This window comes from Ursus arctos, unplaced genomic scaffold, assembly GCF_023065955.2.
Source record: "Ursus arctos isolate Adak ecotype North America unplaced genomic scaffold, UrsArc2.0 scaffold_4, whole genome shotgun sequence".
NCBI classification, from domain to species: domain Eukaryota; kingdom Metazoa; phylum Chordata; class Mammalia; order Carnivora; family Ursidae; genus Ursus; species Ursus arctos.
Genome location: NW_026623056.1, coordinates 52,634,374 through 52,654,071, shown reverse-complemented (window position 1 = coordinate 52,654,071; position 19,698 = coordinate 52,634,374). Strand labels below are relative to the sequence as shown.

The 19,698-nt window shown below is 32.6% G+C and overlaps 1 protein-coding gene across 1 annotated transcript in view; it reads left to right on the top strand.

The window, feature by feature from the left end:
* Positions 1-19,698, top strand: part of EPHA6 (EPH receptor A6) — an 815,563-nt gene that overhangs the window by 63,425 nt on the left and 732,440 nt on the right. Inside the window, exon 2 of the mRNA XM_026491624.4 lies at positions 10,720-10,784. Coding sequence (XP_026347409.1) covers positions 10,720-10,784 — 65 coding nt within the window. The remainder of the gene's footprint in view (positions 1-10,719; positions 10,785-19,698) is intronic.

The window sequence follows — 19,698 nt, the reverse complement described above, 5'->3', positions numbered from 1 at the left end:
AGAGACAATCATGACCCATGACGCAATAAGCAAACTTGTGTGTTATTCTTGTTTTCACATACTAAGTCTTGCATGCTACCTGGAAAGAGTGGCTAAAAAGATCAGAGTCTGTCAAGAGCCTGATTGGGGTGGATACTAAAAATTAGAGAATTGCTTGGTTCATGGCAGAGCAATTCCCAACAATTGGTAGAACAAGAATTATGACTTGGCTAAGTCTACACAGGCACACAATATAATCTAAACAGAGGGTAATTTCTTTGGATATGATGGAAGTTGGAGTTTTAGAAGTTCTTTTTCGATGCAGTTCTATGAGGAATTGCTTATGTGATATGATTTTAGCTATGCCACGAAAGAGTCCCAAGTTCACTGTCACCCAAAGGGTGCTGTAATCAATTCAAATTTAAGTTGGATAAATAAATAATGTAGGAAGGGATAAGGGGAAATGAGTATTCATAAGCACATTTGTGTGCTATTTTAGTGAAAATGTTTTCTTGATGAGTGTTTTCAGTGGGGCAGCAGAGATAAGAAGGGATCGTTTGAACACTGTGCACTGTAAGAGTTGGAGATAGATGCCTGAGAGCAAGCAATTGAAGGGCACTCTTTGATGAAAGGATTGGGGCAGGGTGGAGCAGAGAAAAGGACTACAAAAGTTACAGAAAGTGTTTGTCTCCTAACAGTCCATTCTCTGCTCAGAACAAATGCCTACTTTGATTTTATTATTCCGAAGACCACTTTGTTCCTTAACTACCTCTTAGAGGGCCATTGACCTTCTACCTTAAAAAATAAGCACAACGGCCACTTAAATTTTGTCCAGTGCCTGCCTTCCCACTAATCCTGCACTGCCTTTTCAGTAGTTGGTTAAGAATGTTTTTTCCCAAGATGTGAGTTTTTTGCCCATGTTCCCTTCCATTCATCTGTTCATTCGTTCATTTATTCATTTTATTCAACAAATATACACACACAGCCCCTGCCCTTGAGGAGCTCGTATTGTATTGGCAGAACTAATTTTTAAATTAAATATTGATAATTATACCTTTTTAAAAAGATTTTATTAATTTAGAGAGAGAGTGAGAGAGAGTGAGCATGTGACTGAGGAGGGGAGCAGAGGAGAGGGAGAGAGATAATCTTCAGCAGACTCTGCGCTGAGCACAGAGCCTGAGGTGGGGCTCTATCCCAGGACTCTGAGATTATGACATGAGCTGAACGGAGAGTTGGAGGCTCAACTGACCTAGCCACCCAGGCGCCCTCATAAATTATATCTTGATTTGGCTATAATTTCAATGGACAAAAGGAGAATATTGTCCTTTCCAAGTTTTTTAATATATGTTTTTCAAAATTTTAACGATACAGTTATGATTTTTTTTACCTGATAATATTTTATAGCTGATGACTAAAGCTTGGATTAGTAAATGTTTACTTCTAGTAATGTGTACTTCAGTTTTTTAATTTCTTACTTTAAGTAAAACAGTATCTTCTGATAAATTTAGCAGATACTTCTTGTATTTGGGATTATTTTGGAAAGTATTTTTCAGGTAGAAAATTATTATTTCCCTTACTGTTGACTACTGGGATATATTTCTAAAATCTATTCATCTTTGGCACATCTATAGAAACTGAGATAAATGGTCCAATTACTGACAGTTTTATGGAGATGTTTATATGCTATTGGATGTTTGCCCTTTTGAAACAGCAGTTTAATTCTACACATTCTTCTAAATAGCTGCAACCTTTTCTGTACCTTCTGAATAAGGGCATTTTAAGCTTTTTTGCTATATATGTTTGAATAAACTGTGGCATGTGAGTTGACACAAAAATCCTAAAAGGGGGAGTGAAAAAATGACATCAACTACTCCTTGAGGCTACACATAGTATCTTATAAACTTCCTATACCCTGCAATAGCTATATAGCATCTTAAATATAACAGACTCAATAAATGTTGAAATAATGTCAAAATGTCTTAAAGTAAAATCAAGTAACATTTTTGTGACGACATATGTCCTAATGAAGGAAGTTAAAAACGATTTCCATTATGTCCTTGTAAGTGCAGGGGAGGAAAAAAACAATATTGCAAGGGAGAAAAAAAAATTCCCTTCCATATTCCAGGGGAAAAAAAGAAGTCTTTCTTTTACTCATATACTTTTTCTTATACTCTAGTAAAACTCATTATTTCTTTCTCAATGCAGAGCCAGTATTATTTCTTTTTAGAGTAATGGTTTCAATAATTTTTTTAGACTGTTCTTCCATCATGTAGAAATAGTTTTACATTGAGATGGCCATTATACTGTAGATAAGACTAGATAAGACTTTCAAATAAGTAGTCATAATCTGTTTTTACCAGAGCTATAAAAACAATATTTAAGTGCATTTAAAACCTTGAGTTTCATAATATTCTTCCAAGAAAAAAAAAAGTGTCCAAGCCATGGAAAACAAGTGAAAAATATAAGAAAAGAAAGTGCTAGAAAGGCAAGAAGCATCTCTGATGCTGTGTAAGTGGTGGGGAGAAGGTTCAATGGTTTGGGCTAATTGGGGAATATGTAGTAAATGTTAGTTTCTGTGACAGATGAAAAAAATCACATTTATTAAATGTATGGCTAGCAAATCTAAAACCAAAGCCAAATAGTCTTTCCTACCTATTTAATCTCTGTGTAATTGAAACGAATGGAAATAATACAGGTCTTACACAACACTACCTCATTTACAGATCAAAGTGCTGAAGATGCCAAAATGGAAGAATCATATTTGCTATTAATTGGGAACATGCCAAATTTCCTTTTTTTTTAATCTATAGAAATAACTGAACAGTTTGATGGGGAAAACATAACTTGTGGGGTGACTCACTGATAAGTCTTACCTTACTCAGGAGCCCAGGGGTGCACCTGTCATTTGGTGACTTTATCATGGATCAGATCCACATCTGGGTTCTCCTTGGGTCTATGGGGTAAACTTTCCTGTCTTAATGGCAAGCTTTAAAAGTAATTTAAAATTGAAGCAAACAGAGCTGTGTCATGCAGGATAATGATATAGAGGTTCTTTTGAGCAAATTAGGAAGGTGCGGAAGTGAGGATGAACACTACTAGTTATATTTTTAATCAACTGCTATTGATAAGGTTTTCAATGAAGGTTCTTAACTCCAAGCATAACTTGCCTTCTAAGTAGCAAACTAGCTTGAATTTTTTGCTTTTCTCTCTATTTAAGGTGATAATGAAGGAAAATAATTTCTGGTTACTATAGCTTATTTTTCTATCAGAACTAAAAAAGAATGATCTGTTTTCCAGAAGGGACAGAGGCAGAGAGGTTTGAACGTGCTTTCTGAAAAAGATACCATTTTCTAGTAGAGTGGAAAGCTGAAGGGTATGAGTTCAAAAGTTCTAGCCTTGATTTTATTCTCTAAATTTGAGAAAGCTGTTTAATGTCACTGTGTTCATGTTACTTTATCTTTCAAATAGGATTTTCCAAACTCTCACAAGGGGTAGAAATATTAATCATGAACAATACCTATATTAAAAATTGGCAGGCAACCACAGAATTAAGAAAGGCATGATAAAACAAAATGCTGTAAGGACACCTAATGAACAAATATTGATCTCAGTTTCTAGGTAAAAGTAGTTTCGCTATTTTTAAGAAGGGGTGATTCTCTTTGGAAAATGTTGGCTTAAAATAATACCAATACACATAGGGGGATACTAGGGGTAAACATAATAATCCTGTGTTTATTTAAAGCAATCTGTGTTCGATTTTTTTAGGAATTAAATATTGATTCTGACTTTGTGCAAGGGTAGATACCCATAGTTATACAGATCTGGAAATTGCAGCTGTGATTTTTATCAATCAAAAATATGCAATTATGTCAAAACTGAATCATTTAATGCCATAACGTGAATTCAGTTTAAAGCAGGATCTAAACAGGATGACATTCAAATAGAAAAGTGCTAAAATATAGAAATAATATATGTATATATACGTGTATATATATGTATATATACGTGTATATATATGTATATATACGTGTATATATACATATATATACACATACATATGTATGCACATGTTTATCTATAATTTGAAGTATTCTAAACCACACACAATTTTCCTATTAACTTTTAGAAATAAATTTCTATGTTATATCTGGTCATGATGTCAAAAATACTCCCTTTGTTTATTAACTAGTTAGTTTGGAGCTATGGGGGTTAGTAGGGTATGTTACAGTCAGTGAAACATGACTGGAATTAACTATCAAAAGCCTCTACTACTATGTTGTTATTAAGTAACTTAGTAACTTTACCTCTCTGGAATTTATTTGTGAAGTAAAGGCTCTAAATTGAATGAGTATAAGAAGAAATGCCTTGTTCTTTTTCACATGAAGTCTACTAGAAAATATTGGTAAATCTTTGGGCTCAGTTCACATGCCATTAACTTGAATTTTTACAACAAAATTATCCTAAAAGAATAAATACTTTCTTAGTGGGTTGATTGATCTCTTTTGCTTAATTTGTCAAAATAATGTACAAATAAAGTCCTGTCCTTTTTCTTATTGTGCAGTTGGAGTAAAGATGACCTATTGTATACTATAAACCTATATGCTGTTTTAAAACAAATATCTCTTAAGCTTATTAAAAGGGATGTAGATAAAGACTTGATAAATTATTCAAGGGCAAGAAATTAGCATTGAGCTTTTTAATCTTAGGTACTCATTAGTCTCATTTAATCCAGTACTATCAATCTTGTCTTTATCATTTAATACCTTCCTTTAGAACATAATGAAATTTTATTATAATTTCCAAAAGAATGAATAAAGGGAGTACTAAAAAATTAAAGATATTTTCAGAGAGAAATACAATATGCTGGAAATTTATTTCTAAAAGTAGGAAAATTGTGTGTGGTTTAGCAAACATATTCTATGCATTATGTTGCTTATTAAACAAAACAAACATATTTTCAAAACTTTATTTTGATACCACCAACCTACTACTCCTTACACTTATTTTTGATTTATCCAATTTCTTATCGATTATATGAATAATTATATTTTCATATGTATCCTTATCTAAATAATAGGTATTAATCGTGCTGTATTTAAAAGCTTGCCATTAAATTAAATATAAAGTATTGACTTTTTACTGAAGTTAATGTCAACATAGTGTTTTTTTTCCTTTTTAAGTTTAACAGTGTTTTTGCACTCTGGTAGGTAGGGACGAGATAACTCTTGTTTAAAGCCAGCAGGAGGAGCTCTCACCTTGCTGGGTTCCATGCAATTAGTGTGCCTGAAAGGCCTGAATTTGTGGGGGTTTTAAATATGAAACAAATAGTAAAATTTAAACATTTATCACGTGTAATGGTATTAAAAATCTCAAATGCCTTAGTTTTATTTTAATATCAGTTTATCATTCACTTGTCAGGAATGCACATTTGAAATTTTACTGTTCTTATGAATTTTTAAAAGTTATGATTTCAGTTTAGAGAGGAAAATAAGGCAATTATATAAATCTTGCTTCTTGATGCTAATAAATAAAAAAAATTCTAGATCTACACTTTTGTAGGTAGATACATATTTTCCTTTTTTGTTTGTTTTGAAATGAATATACTTCACAGTTTATAAATGGTAAGTATTGAGAACCAAGCAGTCTAATAGTGTTTTAGAAAAAAATATCTGTATCAGCTAATCAATTAATTCATTTGCCAGTCTATGAAAAATGAATCTGTGTTGGTAATCTTCAATATTAGAGATTTTTGAACACTCTGCTCCAATAAACCCCTTGATTTAAATGGTGTGATTTGTATGTAGTACTGATAAAATTTCTGTAGAAGACATTGATGAGAAAACTAGGATAAAAGATTTTGGACCAGCAAAAGAAATAGTAATGTTTCTCTGCAACTATAAAAGTAAGAACGAGGGATGGGGCGCCTGGGTGGCTCAGTCGTTAAGTGTCTGCCTTCGGCTCAGGGCTTGATCCCGGAGTTCTGGGATCCAGCCCCACATCAGGCTCTTCCACTGGGAGCCTGCTTCTTCCTCCCACTCCCCCTGCTTGTGTTCCCTCTCTCGCTGGCTGTCTCTCTCTCTGTCAAATAAATAAATAAAATCTTTAAAAAAAAAAAAAAAGGGTGAAAAGGAGGCTTTAAAAAAAAAAAAAAGTAAGAATGAGAGGCAAACCAAGAAACAGACTCTTAACCACAGAGAGCAAACTGATGGTGACCAGAGGGGAGGTGGGTGGGGGATGGGTGAAATAGGTGATGGGGATAAAGATGTACACTTGCTGTGATGAGCACCCAGTGTTGTATGGAAGTGTTGAATCACTGCATTATACACCTGAAACTAATAATACACTGTGTGTAAACTGACTGGAATTCAAATAAAAACTTTTATAAAGGGTAAGAAGAAAAACACTTAAAAAATTTAAAGGTTTTAAATGTTTTACAAAGGACATTCTAGCATCAGTCTCCTTGGTTGGAATCCAAATCTGTTTCTGATCTCAAGGAAAACTACTTAACCTTTCTGAGGCTCAGTTTTTTGATCTGTTAATTGGGTATTTAAAAAAAGAAACAACTTATAGGACAATGTGGAGATTACTTGAAGAAGAAAATCCATAGAAAGTTCTTCCTACAGTGACTGTGAATTAGTATCATTATTTTGCCAGCCTGCAGGGAAATAATGATGTATTTCAAAAGTATAAATGTGCTCAGTGGGTTACATTGAACTTCTGAGTACCCAAAACTCTGTACTGGTCTTTAATACTTCTGATTTCTTTTCAGTAGCATATACCCAAAATGAAAATAACTTTCATTTGAAAATGAGATAAACTTATAGCTTTGAATATTTGTTATAATGATATCTTCAGCTTTTTTATCTAAAATGTGAGGTTATTTTTGTTACACTGAATGAACCCAAATGCCATCAAAATTTTTGTATAATTGGTGTGTATGAGAATGTATATATGTGTGTGTATGATATATATGTATACACACACACACACACAGACAGACACACACATCATCCTTATTGTACTTTCTTTTACTTCCAGGCTTGTTAGAATTGTATGTTAATAGAAAGTAAAGGAAACTATAAAGAAACACTTTTAAAAAGCTCTAGCCCTTTATGTGTCCTTTTTTCTCTTTAGGTGATGTTAGCAGCCATTGAAAACCATTAGCTAAATATATTAATTTGTTAGGAGTAGAAAATGGGATAGCCTAATTCAGTCATTCCTTCTTCATTTATTACCTTAACTATTTCAGTAAGAGAAATGTTCCTTCATTAACTATTTCTTTATTCATAAGTAGTTTATATAGAAAAAGCAAAATAAATGTTTTATTGTTTTCAGATTATTTACCAGTTTTTAAAGTAATGCTTTCCTAGTATTCTGCAAAAGTTATCAGCAGGTATATTTTATCATTATGAATCATTACGAATGCATTAACCTTGTGTGTATGATCAGATTATCCATTTTTGACCAGTGGAAGCCTATGAAAGTTGGTTCCCAATTCTTTTTGACATGACCCTAGTAGACATTGGTATGTTCCTTGTAACTTTATAAAAAATAAAAATAAATGGAACTTGAATCTGATCAAGCTACTAGATCTACCAATTTAAAGAAAATAAAGGGAATGGGGAAGCATGTTCAATGGTATCTCACCAGTAGAAAAAGCTAGAATGTGGGACAAAATAACCTAGTTTTTTCAGTAAATTTGATTGCAAGTAGTGAAAAAGATAACTGGCTAGTCATTAAGGAAATATATTAAAACAACAATGAGATACCATTACACACCTCTTGGAATGCCTTAAAAAAAAAAAAACTGGACAATGCCAAATCCTGCTGAGGATGTGAAGCAACTGGAAAACTATATTCTGCTAATGCTATTTTGGAATACGGTTGGCCAGTTTCTTAAAAATAAACATTCTCAGGACTCCTGGGTGGCTCAGATGGTTAAGCATCTGCCTTTGGCTCAGGTCATGATCCCAAAATCCTGGGATGGAGTCCCACATCAGCCTCCTTACTCAGTAGGGACTCTGATTCTCCCTCTGCCTGTCACTTCCCCTACTTACGCACTCTTCCCCTCTCTCTCTGACAAATAAATAAAATCTTTAAAAAAAAAAAAAAAAAAAGCATTCTCCCTATAGCCCAGGAATCCCTATTTACCATGGGGAAGTAAAAGCATAGGTTCATATAAAAATCTATACATGAAAGTTTATACTGGTTTTATTTATAACATCCCCAACTGGAAATAGCTCATATTTGCCTCACGTAGGGAATTCCATATAATAGAATACTTTCAACAGTAAAAAGTAACTATTGGTACATGCAATAACATAGATGAATCTCAAATGCATTATGCTACGTGAAAGAACCAGGCTCAAAGTCTTCATGCTATGTGATATCATTGATTTGACATTTTGGGAAAGGCAAAATCTTGGGACAGAAATTAGATTAGTGGTTGCCAATGGCTGAGCTGCGCAGGGATTCACCGTAAAGGATCACAAGGGAAATTTTGGGGTCGATGGAAGTATTCCATAGCTTGATTGTAGCAGTGGTTACATGGATGTGCGTTTGTCACAATTCATAGAAATGTATATTTAAAAAGGGTGATTTTTATTATTGTAAGTAAATCATACCTCAGTAACTCTAACTTAAAAAAAAGTTAATGGGGGAAGTTATAGATTAAAAAAGCAAAGAACAATGTCAGCTCACTGCAATGAATAACACTTATTTGAAACTTGATTTTTCTGTTCAAGTAAGTTGAGACAATAGGGATATTAAACACTGGGTATTTGATGACATTAAGGAATTACTACTTATAGTAATAAATTAAGATATTGTCGCTGTCTTAAAAGGAGTCTTTATCATAGAAATATATACCGAAATTTTTATGGATGATTATTACTGGAATTTACTTCAAAGAAATTCTGCAGTGGGAGACAGTAGGTAAAGATACATAGATGAAGTAAAATTGACTATAAGTTGGTAATTATTGAACCTGGATGATGAGTACATGAGGGTTCATTTTACTGTTTTTTCTGCATTCTAAATATGTTCGAGAATTTTCCACAATAAAATTTAAATAATTACAGCTCCCTTTTACAAATGTATATTTAGTAAACTGATTTTAACAGTACTGAAGGAATATTCTACAATGAGTAATTAGAGTTCATCTCAGAAATTGATGTATGGTTTCGTACTTAAAAATTAAAGCATAGTGATTCAAATAAGAAAAACCACAGAATCCTTACAATAGACACCAAATAACATACCTTCAGTGGAACTTTTTTAAACTACACAAATAGAAAACTCCACTTTCTTGACTATGTGAAGATCTAAAACTCATGATGAAATACCAAAGCATTGTTTCTCAGAGTGGGATCCATGGCCTACTGGCATCTAGGGGACTTGAAGGTAGTAGTTAAAAATAAAGATCTGAATCATGGGCCCTACACATTTACCTACTGGTAGCACCACAAAAATCCTCCCCATTTGATCTCTGTATTTCCAACCTCATTTCTGTCCTCCTAGTTCCCCAAATCATCCCCACTCCTAATCCTGACCCCAGCAACTGGTTATAGCTCAGTTACTTTCTTCTAGTTATAGCTCATTTACTTTATTCTAAAAGTAAACCATTTGTTTCTTATCACATCTGATTGAAAGACCCCTTCACCCTAGGTCAGCTCAAATTGCATCTCCTTTGTGAAATTCTCCCAGACCTCCCTACTAACCTATATAATCCTCCATTTTAAAATTTAACAGAATATGTTCTAATCATTTGTTTTTATGTCTGCCTTTTGACCGGATTTTGAGTAACTTTTGCTTTTGCCTCAGATGTCAGTATACCCACACATACAATAATACTGTACTCTATACTTTAAGGATAGTAGGTTTATTTAAAATGAGTTGTTTTCATACTTTGCAAATCATATATAAGGGCATTTAATAACATAAAAGAAGCTACAGAAGCCTCCCTTAACACAGTTTTTCTTTCTTTAATATGGTATAGAAAAACTATATATGAAAGTGGTGGGGAAAGCAAAGGTGATTATTTCATTGTTGGTCCACGATTTGACCCCCTATTCACGCAGGCCAAGAGACTGCAGAAAGAAGCAGACCACTCCAAATTGGTAGGTGGGAGGGCTCATAAGCAAGGGAACTTACTTGTCTTGGGCAGCTGCAAGATTTCCACACCCATCCACCAGAATCTTAAAGTTTACATAGAAGCCTTAACTGAGTTCAGTCATGTATGCTATCCAGGTGGTCTCAACAACATGTTACTCTCTCAAGGCTATGTCCTTGGAACAGCTCCCACTATGGAAACAGTAGGCAGAGCTTACATTCTGAGGATGGGGGAGGGAAGTGAAACCTATTGCCTGGTTTCAGCTCAAGGGTCAACTGGCAGTCACATCATCTGGATTACCTCCATCAACATTTATCAGTTTTAAAAGCCAGCTATTAAAAATGGCTGTTAATTCTGTTGCTCAGTTATCTATTTTATTTAGCATTGTTAAACACAAATTACATATTTTGAAAATAAGTTATAACCACCTAATGTATTTTATCATTACTTAATATTATTATTATGTTAGTATTTAATATACACAGTTAATTTTAAAGTAAGTAATGCAGCATATTAAAACTAATGCAATAGTAGTAAAGGCAGTTGACATTAATGATTTAAATAACATTTTTGCATCAATTGAGAAATTCATGTAAGTTTTTGTGTTTTTTTTTTAAATTTAATTCCAGTTGTGTTGCTTGATACAACAACAGTGCTGGGAGAGCTAGGATGGAAAACATATCCATTAAATGGGGTAAGTTTAATTATGTTTTTAAAATTTTCATCCTTGCTAGGTTTTTTAGGACCTATTATAATAGTTAAAGGAACAGTGGATTTGGCCTCTAGTTAGTATGAATTTTAGCATATAACTAAAATCCCATAGAAAAGATTAAAATACAATTAGAACTTGTAATCAATGAGAATGTTGTATAAAAACCTTTGCTTTCTTTTAAATTAGTCTTTCTTTAATATAGTGTTTATATATAGTAACATGAGACCGTCTCCCATATAAATGTTTTCTCATAGAAAAAATTTCTGTGTGTAAGTTCAAGGCAGTTTTTTATATATAGGTCTATTAAATTTGGTAACCTCAGTGAGTATTTGTCCATAAACAAACTTTAGATTATCTTAAGTGGATTTTACAGATATTAACAATTTGATTTTTATTAGAAAATATGAGTGTACTAAAGTAGTATGTGTTTTTTGAACTTGACAAAAAGAAATATTATGATTAGGTTTCTGTTAGCTGAGAGTTCTTGCTTTTGAAAGGCATGTGTAATTTAAGGGTGTGTAATTTACAAACTACAATTTTTCAAGTACTGATACCATTTTAGCTGTGGTTATAATTGCTTTTTAATATGGTTTAATGTATTTTGCATCATTTTGATGTTGCAATGTATTTCTACTTCTTTTTTTAAATTTCGAGTTAAAATAAAAGGGTGGTTTTTGAAGCTTTTTATTTAGATTTTGTCTAATTAAGCAGAATTTTCAGTAATGGAGGTAGTCAGCTGTTATTCAGATATACTTGGGTTAGCTTTTCTTCCTTTTTTTAGAAATTGTATTTTTCTCATTCATCAGATTCTTAGTTGATATTTTTGCATCACTTTTTCCATTACATCTGCAGATTTAAATCTAAAAGAAGTTGACTGAAAATGTTTTATTTTTTAGAATCATTCAAATAATTGTTTAAATTTGACCTTTTATAGCAACAGTTACTCGTTTAATGTGTGTTTTCAACTATAAATTTCTGTGAAGAGTTTAATCTTCCTTTTTTCAACAGGCTATTTGTTTCTTTAAATTTGTTTTATAGACTGATTTTATTTTTTCTTAAATTTTCATTTTTTTCTCATAAAGCTCATCAATTTCTGAAAATACATCTTTGTATCTTTATACATTCATCATCTTATTTTCATTAAACATCAGTATTTATTGAGTGTATTAAGCATGTCAAATTTATTAGTTACTTTCAAGAAATGAATGAAACATTTTTTTAAAATTCTCTTCCAAGATATATATACATGTTTCCTTTCTCAGTATACAAAGTAATTTATAAGAACTTATAAAGTGTATAAGCACTACTTTTCCATTGTTTGAAAAAAATGACAAAAAATATTAGTGATTATATTATCACTGGCCTCATGTAGTTATAGCCGGATAATCGTGTGAGGAACAGAAGGAGTTACATCCCTGCTCCAGCGACTGGAGTTTTCTTGATCAGGCTGCATTTCAAAGCAAACTGGTAAGGAGGAGACACAGGGACTTACAGAGTTATAAATAAACTTACTGCTATTGTTTTTTTTACTGATCTTGTCATAGGTGTTGTGAAAGGGAGATTTTTTTTCCCTTACTATTTCTGGTTTATGATTTAGAGAAGGTGCGAAATTGTCTGAAAAGTAATGCTTACCCAATAGTTTTCTATTTGCAGACACGGCACTAAGAATTTTACACTTTATTTTTATGGTAGCCTGAAGAGGTATATCTTAGTTCTGTTTCCCAGTCGGAGAAACCTCTCCTTAAAGAGTATAAGGAACAGCAAGTTATAGGCTAAGTAGTGAGTGATGGGATTTAATTCAAGCTAAGTTATTTCTGACTAAAGCCTGCCTCTTTATCATGGGACTGGTAACAGAGAGGAGCATTGGAAACTTCATGAAAGGCCAATTACTTATGTTGTTATTTGCATACTTGATTCAGATTTCTTTTCTCCCCTTGATAAACATAGTACTTGACTGAGATGAACATTTTGGACACCAGCCACGGATTTGCAGGAGGAAAGAGAGAAAGAAAAAAGGAAGGAGAATACAGGAGAAATAATACAGGAGAAAATAAGTAGGATAGAATAAGGTGAAAAAGGAAGAGGTGGTTAATACTTATCAAGCATTTACCATATGCTGGGCTTTGTTCAGAGCAGTTTATTCACATGAGTCCTAGAAATCAAGAGTAATTTTACCGAATTGAAAGATATGGAAATCGAGACTCAGGTACATTACATAACCTTTACAAGGTCACAGAGCTAGGAATTAGTGCAGCAAAAATTCTAAGCCAAGCAGATACTAATCTTTAACATACATGTGAGCTTTTTATTTCCTGTAAGATTCAACCATGTAAATATAAAGGCCGGTGACCAATATGTATAAACTACAGAAGGAAAAACTGCACAGGGATTCAGACATTAAGACGTAAATTGAATGCTCAGTTACCTTGGAATGCCACTGTTGGAATGAGCTATATTACTTTTAGATTACCCCTCAAATAGTAGTGCATACATAGCAAATGAAAGCAGTAGGAATACTTGAAAATGAGAGCATATGGGCATAGTTTATAATAGATACAGATGAAGCTACATGAATTAGGTGAAACAAAGGTGAATCCAGGGAAAAAATAAAATGGATAGATGATTTACGTAAGTTTTAAAGGAAACATACAGTTTCAGTTTCTCTTTGAGTGAAGTGGGTATATTACCGATAAGAATGACATTTACTTAATACTCCTTATAGGTTAAAACACGTAAGGAAATAATCAGTAAGGGTGAAAGACTTTGAAAAAGTCTCTAAAAATGGTGAGAATGAAAATCATCTAGACATCTGTATTAGTTAAATAATTTAAAATCTATAGAAACTGTTAATCAGTTTATAACATTTTAAAAAGAATATTTATTGAGCACTTTCACATCTTAGAAACTCTGAGAATCATTATTCCCAAGTTACAAATGATGAAGCAGAGATTCAGAGTGTTTAAGTAATACATCCAAGTTTATATAGCTACTAAATGAAAAACTTGAGGGTTAAACTTTGTTCCACCCGTGTCTGAGAAATGTTGCAATATTCACAAAATCCTTCACATATGCAAAGATAAGGGGGGCTATCACTGTTTTGATTTCTTCCACTTAAGCCCTATACTTTAGAAGTATATTCTGTTAGAACAAACTATAGTGTTGCTGATCACTAATGTCTTAGAAATTATTCAGCACTTAATGTCCATAATGTTCCTAGTAACCAAGTAAAATGAAATTTTAAAGTCTTTCTATTAAATCTGTACAAAAACATTTATAATCCAATGAATAGCAGTATTTGGGTACCTTAGAAATATTTTTTGGGGGGTGCCTGAGTAGGGCTTTCACTTAAATGTCCAAATCTTGGTTTTGACTCAGGTCACGATCTTACGGTTGTGAGATTGAGCCCTGCATCGGGCTCTGCACTCAGCATGGAGTCTGCTTGAGACTCTCTCTCTCTCCTTCTCTCTCTCTTTCTTTCTCTCTCTCAAATAAGTAAATAAATCTTTTTTTAAAAGATTTTTTGTGTTTCAGTTTATAACATTTAAACTACCATTTATATCTGTATATTAAAATTGTAATTATATCTGTTTGAAATTGTATGACTTTTTTCAGGTTGTCAGGTTTATTGAGCCATGCTAATATGAATGGCTATTTTAACTAAAGTTGATTTTTTTTCAGAGACACTAATTCAGTTGGTTTTACAAATATGCCATGGGTAAAAAAGACAGCTAGATGATAAATTTGGCAAGTAATTGGTATTGCTCTGAATGTTTTCTAGGAATAACTTTTCCATTGATAAAATTTTTTTCTATAAAGACTTCAAGTAAGAAACATTTTTGAAATTATATACTATATAAAATGTGTGATTTAATAAATGACTTTATAGTTTTTTTGTTTTTTACTTAAAACAGCCATTCCACCAGTAGTACGCTGATGTAGTTACAGCAGTACACATTTACAGTGTCTGTGAATAAAACCATTACTGGTTATTTGAGTAGGAGGTAAGCACCTCTATGGTTAGAAAACGTGGAACATAGATGAGTGTGTAGTCAAGCAAATGTCTACTTAGGCTTGCAAAAATGAAAAAGAAATGTATATATTTACTGAAATGCTTCCTTGTCAACTCATTTGCACCAACACTTAAAATATGTGATGTCCAGAATTCAATTTAACAAACTTCCATTTTATGCTCTTTGTGCCAAGTACCTTGTTAAGTGCTTACATTGCTCCAGAGGCCTCATAGTATAGAGATCATTCTGCACAATCACAAGGTCAGAGTGTTTTCAGGTAGTTTTGCATAATGGTTTATGAAAGAATAATGAATGGAGGGATTAATTCTGGTTAGGGAAAATTGGTAGTAAGATGTGACATTTGCTCTTTCTGATAAACTGTGAAGGAATCCCATATGGGCTGGACAAGAGGGTGGAAAGCATCTGTTAGGCAAAGAAAAAAACTTGAGGAAAGGCACAGCATTCTTAAATGTGTGATTAAGTCTTGGGAATGTTGAAAATAATGGTGGTTGGAGTGTTGGTTTTGTGGGAAATAAGACAGTGATTATAGCCTAACCAAATTGTGGAAGACTTAGAATTTCAGTGTCTTAATTGACTTATATAGTGTGTAGTTCAGCCCAAGTAAATAGAAGTAAAAGTAAAAACTTTCTGGATTCAGTTAAACAAACAAACAAAAAGTATTAAAGTTTTCTTTTGTTTTATATAATAATGTAGACCTGTGGAAATGAAAGGCACCTTAGAAAATTGTTATGAAAAGGATATTCAAAATATAAGTAATATGACATTATTGATATATTGAGAAGGGAGTGAAATTGAATACTTATACTTGCATATATAATGAAGCTTGATTTTAGAAAAGAATGAATATATCAAAGGTTTTGGTAACCAGTGGTTATAATTCTTAACACTGTGCTTTCATGGTCTAATGTCAAGAATTTTATGTCTACATAATTTAAAACTCTTAAGAGCTTTATCCTATAAGCATCCCTTCCATCCTTGATCTGTCAATGTAATACACTAACATAATAAAATTATGATGATACAGCAGAGTTGCTAATAGTGCCATGATAATCAATGAAAGAATGCTGCATGAATAAAAATTTTCACATTAACACTATAGAAGTTGTTAGTGAATACTGAAGAAATGTTTTCATAAATATTAAGCATAGGCATATGCCCTGGATTTTTCATTTGCTATAAATAACTAATACCTGGTTAATACTAAATCTTACTCCTTGCAAAACTGAAAGACCTATTTAATTTTGAAAATCTCCTGGGAAGAAGATAGTCTTTAAGATGTCATGCCATTTTAATGCTAAGGAGAAAAAAAGAAACATGAAAGATACTGTTCATGCAATAACTTTGTACAAAAGAAGAAATTAAAAAATATATATATTTCTTGAGTTTGTTTTCATAGTCTGAAAAGGTGTTAAAGAAAAATTATATAAATTTTCTTGAAACATTTACTCATGTTTACTCATTTCCTTTGATATTTTCATTCCAATTTGGTTTTAGTCAATATATAATATTGTAGATGAAAGAGAATAATTCAAGAAGATCTGTAGTTGAATGTGACATTCAAAATCCTTAATAGGCATTACAGATTGGGTCCCATTCAATGCCAAATAGCAGTGGGGTATGTCACATTGGGGCACCCTGGCTCAATATTAATTCTGACTAATAAAAAGTAACTGCTACTCACCAGAAAAATGAAAGACTTCATAATATAAAAAAGGAATTCCATGATTAAAACTTACATTATTTTCTTTGAGCTTTTTAAATTATTTTTGATACTACTTAAGATGTAATAGCCATGTGGCTTTTTTGTTTTGATACTGTAATTGAAAAGATAAATGACTGTTTGGGTAGCTGCATACTGATTATTAACAGTACTTATACCTAATAAAATCTGATAGTTAAAAGAAAACATTTCATAATAATAATAATAATTCCATAAGGTATTATTTGGTTTTACTTAATATTATAAATACTTAATGTTGATACAAAGAACTTGTTTTTTAAGCACTCCATCAATTCGCTTGAAATATTTTCACTATTTATTTTTATTCATAGTAATATTTTTAGCAAGAAAATGAAAGGTTTGCTTATCCCAGATATTTTTCACCCTACCCTCTTGTTTTGGCTACTTGTATACATGGTAGATCAGATCTTTGTTACAAAGTTGTAGTGGACATAGATATAGGGACTCCAATACTCAAAATCAAGCTTCCTTTTCAACAGTGAAGTACACTTTAATAAAAAGAATTAAGAGAAAACTGAATGCTAGTAGAAAAAAAGTGCCTTTGGATATTAAGTTGTATTTTATATTAATTATGCCAATTACAGATTAGAAAACTCTTTCTCAGATGGCATATATTGATTTCAAATATCATGTATATATTTTTTGCGTGTTGTGGCTTAGATGATCTTTGGGGTTTGAATAATGCAAGATGATACAAGATATGTGATCTTATCTGTTAAGCATAGTGAATTGGTATTAGGAAATTTACCCTGAAGTAGTTGGAATAGTGATACAGGTCATTCATGTCTAAATAAAACTATAAATGAACATAGTAATTCAGTTGCTAATGATTTTTATAATAAAAAATGATTTTTATAATGAAAGAGTCTTATTTACAATTAAACTGTGTGGAAAGGTACTGTATTCCATGTATTAGAGACCATAATTTCATAATATCATTGTTCCAAAGTTGAAAAACCAAAGATAGAATGGAATACCTACTGATAATTAATTTCCTTTTTTGTTTGTAATTTCTGTATTTCATATAATAGGAACCAATTTATCATAGCAGTAGACTTTAGTATAGCATTTTGATTCATTTTATAATACATTGAAGTTATCCAAAACTTACATGTATGTGTTCAAATTCTGAAAATACAAGTTTTGGTTATAACATCTGTTAAGAATGGATTGTTTCAGTTACTGCTTTCAAAACTGATATCTAAATAGTTTTTCTTTTGAGAAACTTCTCAACTTATGTCATAGTTTCTAAATATCCATCATATTAATTTCATATTGTTTCACATTTGAAAGAAATTGCTCTTCAGTTTTGGAAGTTTCTATTGTCATATCCTCAAACTCAGAGATTCTTTTTTTTTTTTTTTTTTTTTTTGAGAGAGAGAGAGTGCACAGGAGTGGGGGGGGAGGGGCAAAGGAAGAGGGTGAGAGAGAGAATGTTCAGCAGGCTTCACACCCAGTGTGAAGTACAATGCAGGGTTCAATCTCATGATCCTGACTGAGATCATGACCTGAGCCAAAACCAAGAGTCAGACACTTAACCGACTGAGCTACACAGGAACCCCAAGGGATTCTTTCTCAATTATGCCCAGTCTGTTAATGAGCCCTTCAGAAGCATTTCTCATTTCTGTTACATCGTTCTTGATCTCTTCTATTTCTTTTTGATTCATTTTAGGGTTCCTGTTTCTCTACTTCCATTGCCCATCAGTATTTGCACATAGTCTTCTTTATCTATTGAAGCCCTTAGCATATTAATCATAACTTTAAAAAATTCCTGGTCTGATAATTCCAATATTCCTGTCATATCTAATGACTCTGGTTCTAATTCTTTTTCAGTCTCTTCAACTAGTGTTTTCAGTTTTGCCTTTCAGTACATCTTGTAATTTGTTACTGAAAGGTAGACATGATGTCTGGGTAAAAGAAACTGAGGTCAGTGGGCCTTTGTAATATGGTAGTGAGGTGTAGGGAGGTAGGGGAAGTGTTCTCCAGTCCTATAATTGGGCCTCTTTCTTTTGGTGGGCCTGTGCCTCTGGACTCTGAACTTCACCATTAGATGGGTTAGCATGGCCAGAGGCAGCTGGAGTTGGGTATATTCCTCCTCCTACATGGAAGGCTAGAGCCTGCTGGAGCTGAGTATTTTTCTTCCTTCAAGTAGGTTAGGCTCTGATAAAATAGTTTCTCCTGGGGGCAGGCCTTGTTAGGAAGAGCTGAATGCTCTGGCATATTTTGAAGTGGTTCCTTACATCTTCAACTCTCACAGACATTATATAATTGGCTGAAACATTTGCTTAAACCGTTTTGCAAATTATGATTTTACTTAATTTTTCCTGCCTTCTGATTTTATGCAATGAATGGTCTAAATTTTTTGCTTTCCCTTCATTATCAGTAGTGGTTGGCTTTATTTTCAAGTTCATTTAATCTAGAAAATAAATCAAATTTTCATGCCTCTGTTTACCTGACATTATTGCTATTATTCTTTACAAATCAGTAAAGGAAGACTTCAGAGCTTTCCTGTGGTGTGCAGGTTGAGTAGTAAACCATGACACTCCTGGGAACTCTTAGAAATTTAGTTCTGTGTATCTTGGTTTCACAGGAGACCCAATGAAAATTTCTGTCTCAGAATGTTCAAATTATTAATGTCATGGGTCTGCAATAAGAACTGTGCTTAAACATTTTATATACTTTTTAATTTAGTCCTACTAATATCTATGTGAAGTAAATATCTTTAGTAACATTTTTACATGAGAAAAACATTTTATACTGAGAAAAAATCATATAACCTACCTAAGTTTGTGGTGATATTGACGGAAGGAGGTATTAAAGCCAGGGTAGCTCAATCCCAAAGCCAGGATTATTTGTCATTCAGTGTACCTACAACCATGGATTGGTTTCAACATCACAATTGATGCTGTGGAGGGTAAAAAATAACCTATAAGGTTGTTCAAGTGCAGTCTTAATCTAGTTACAGTGTTGTTAGAATGACACAGATGTTGTTTAAAAACATATGTAGTTTTTTGAAAAGTGCTGATAAAAAGATAAATTCGTCTTTGAAGACCAAAGGATATCCCAAAGCAAAGGATGGTTAATTATTAAATACAGCTTTTCAGTTAGTGGCATAAGAATATTT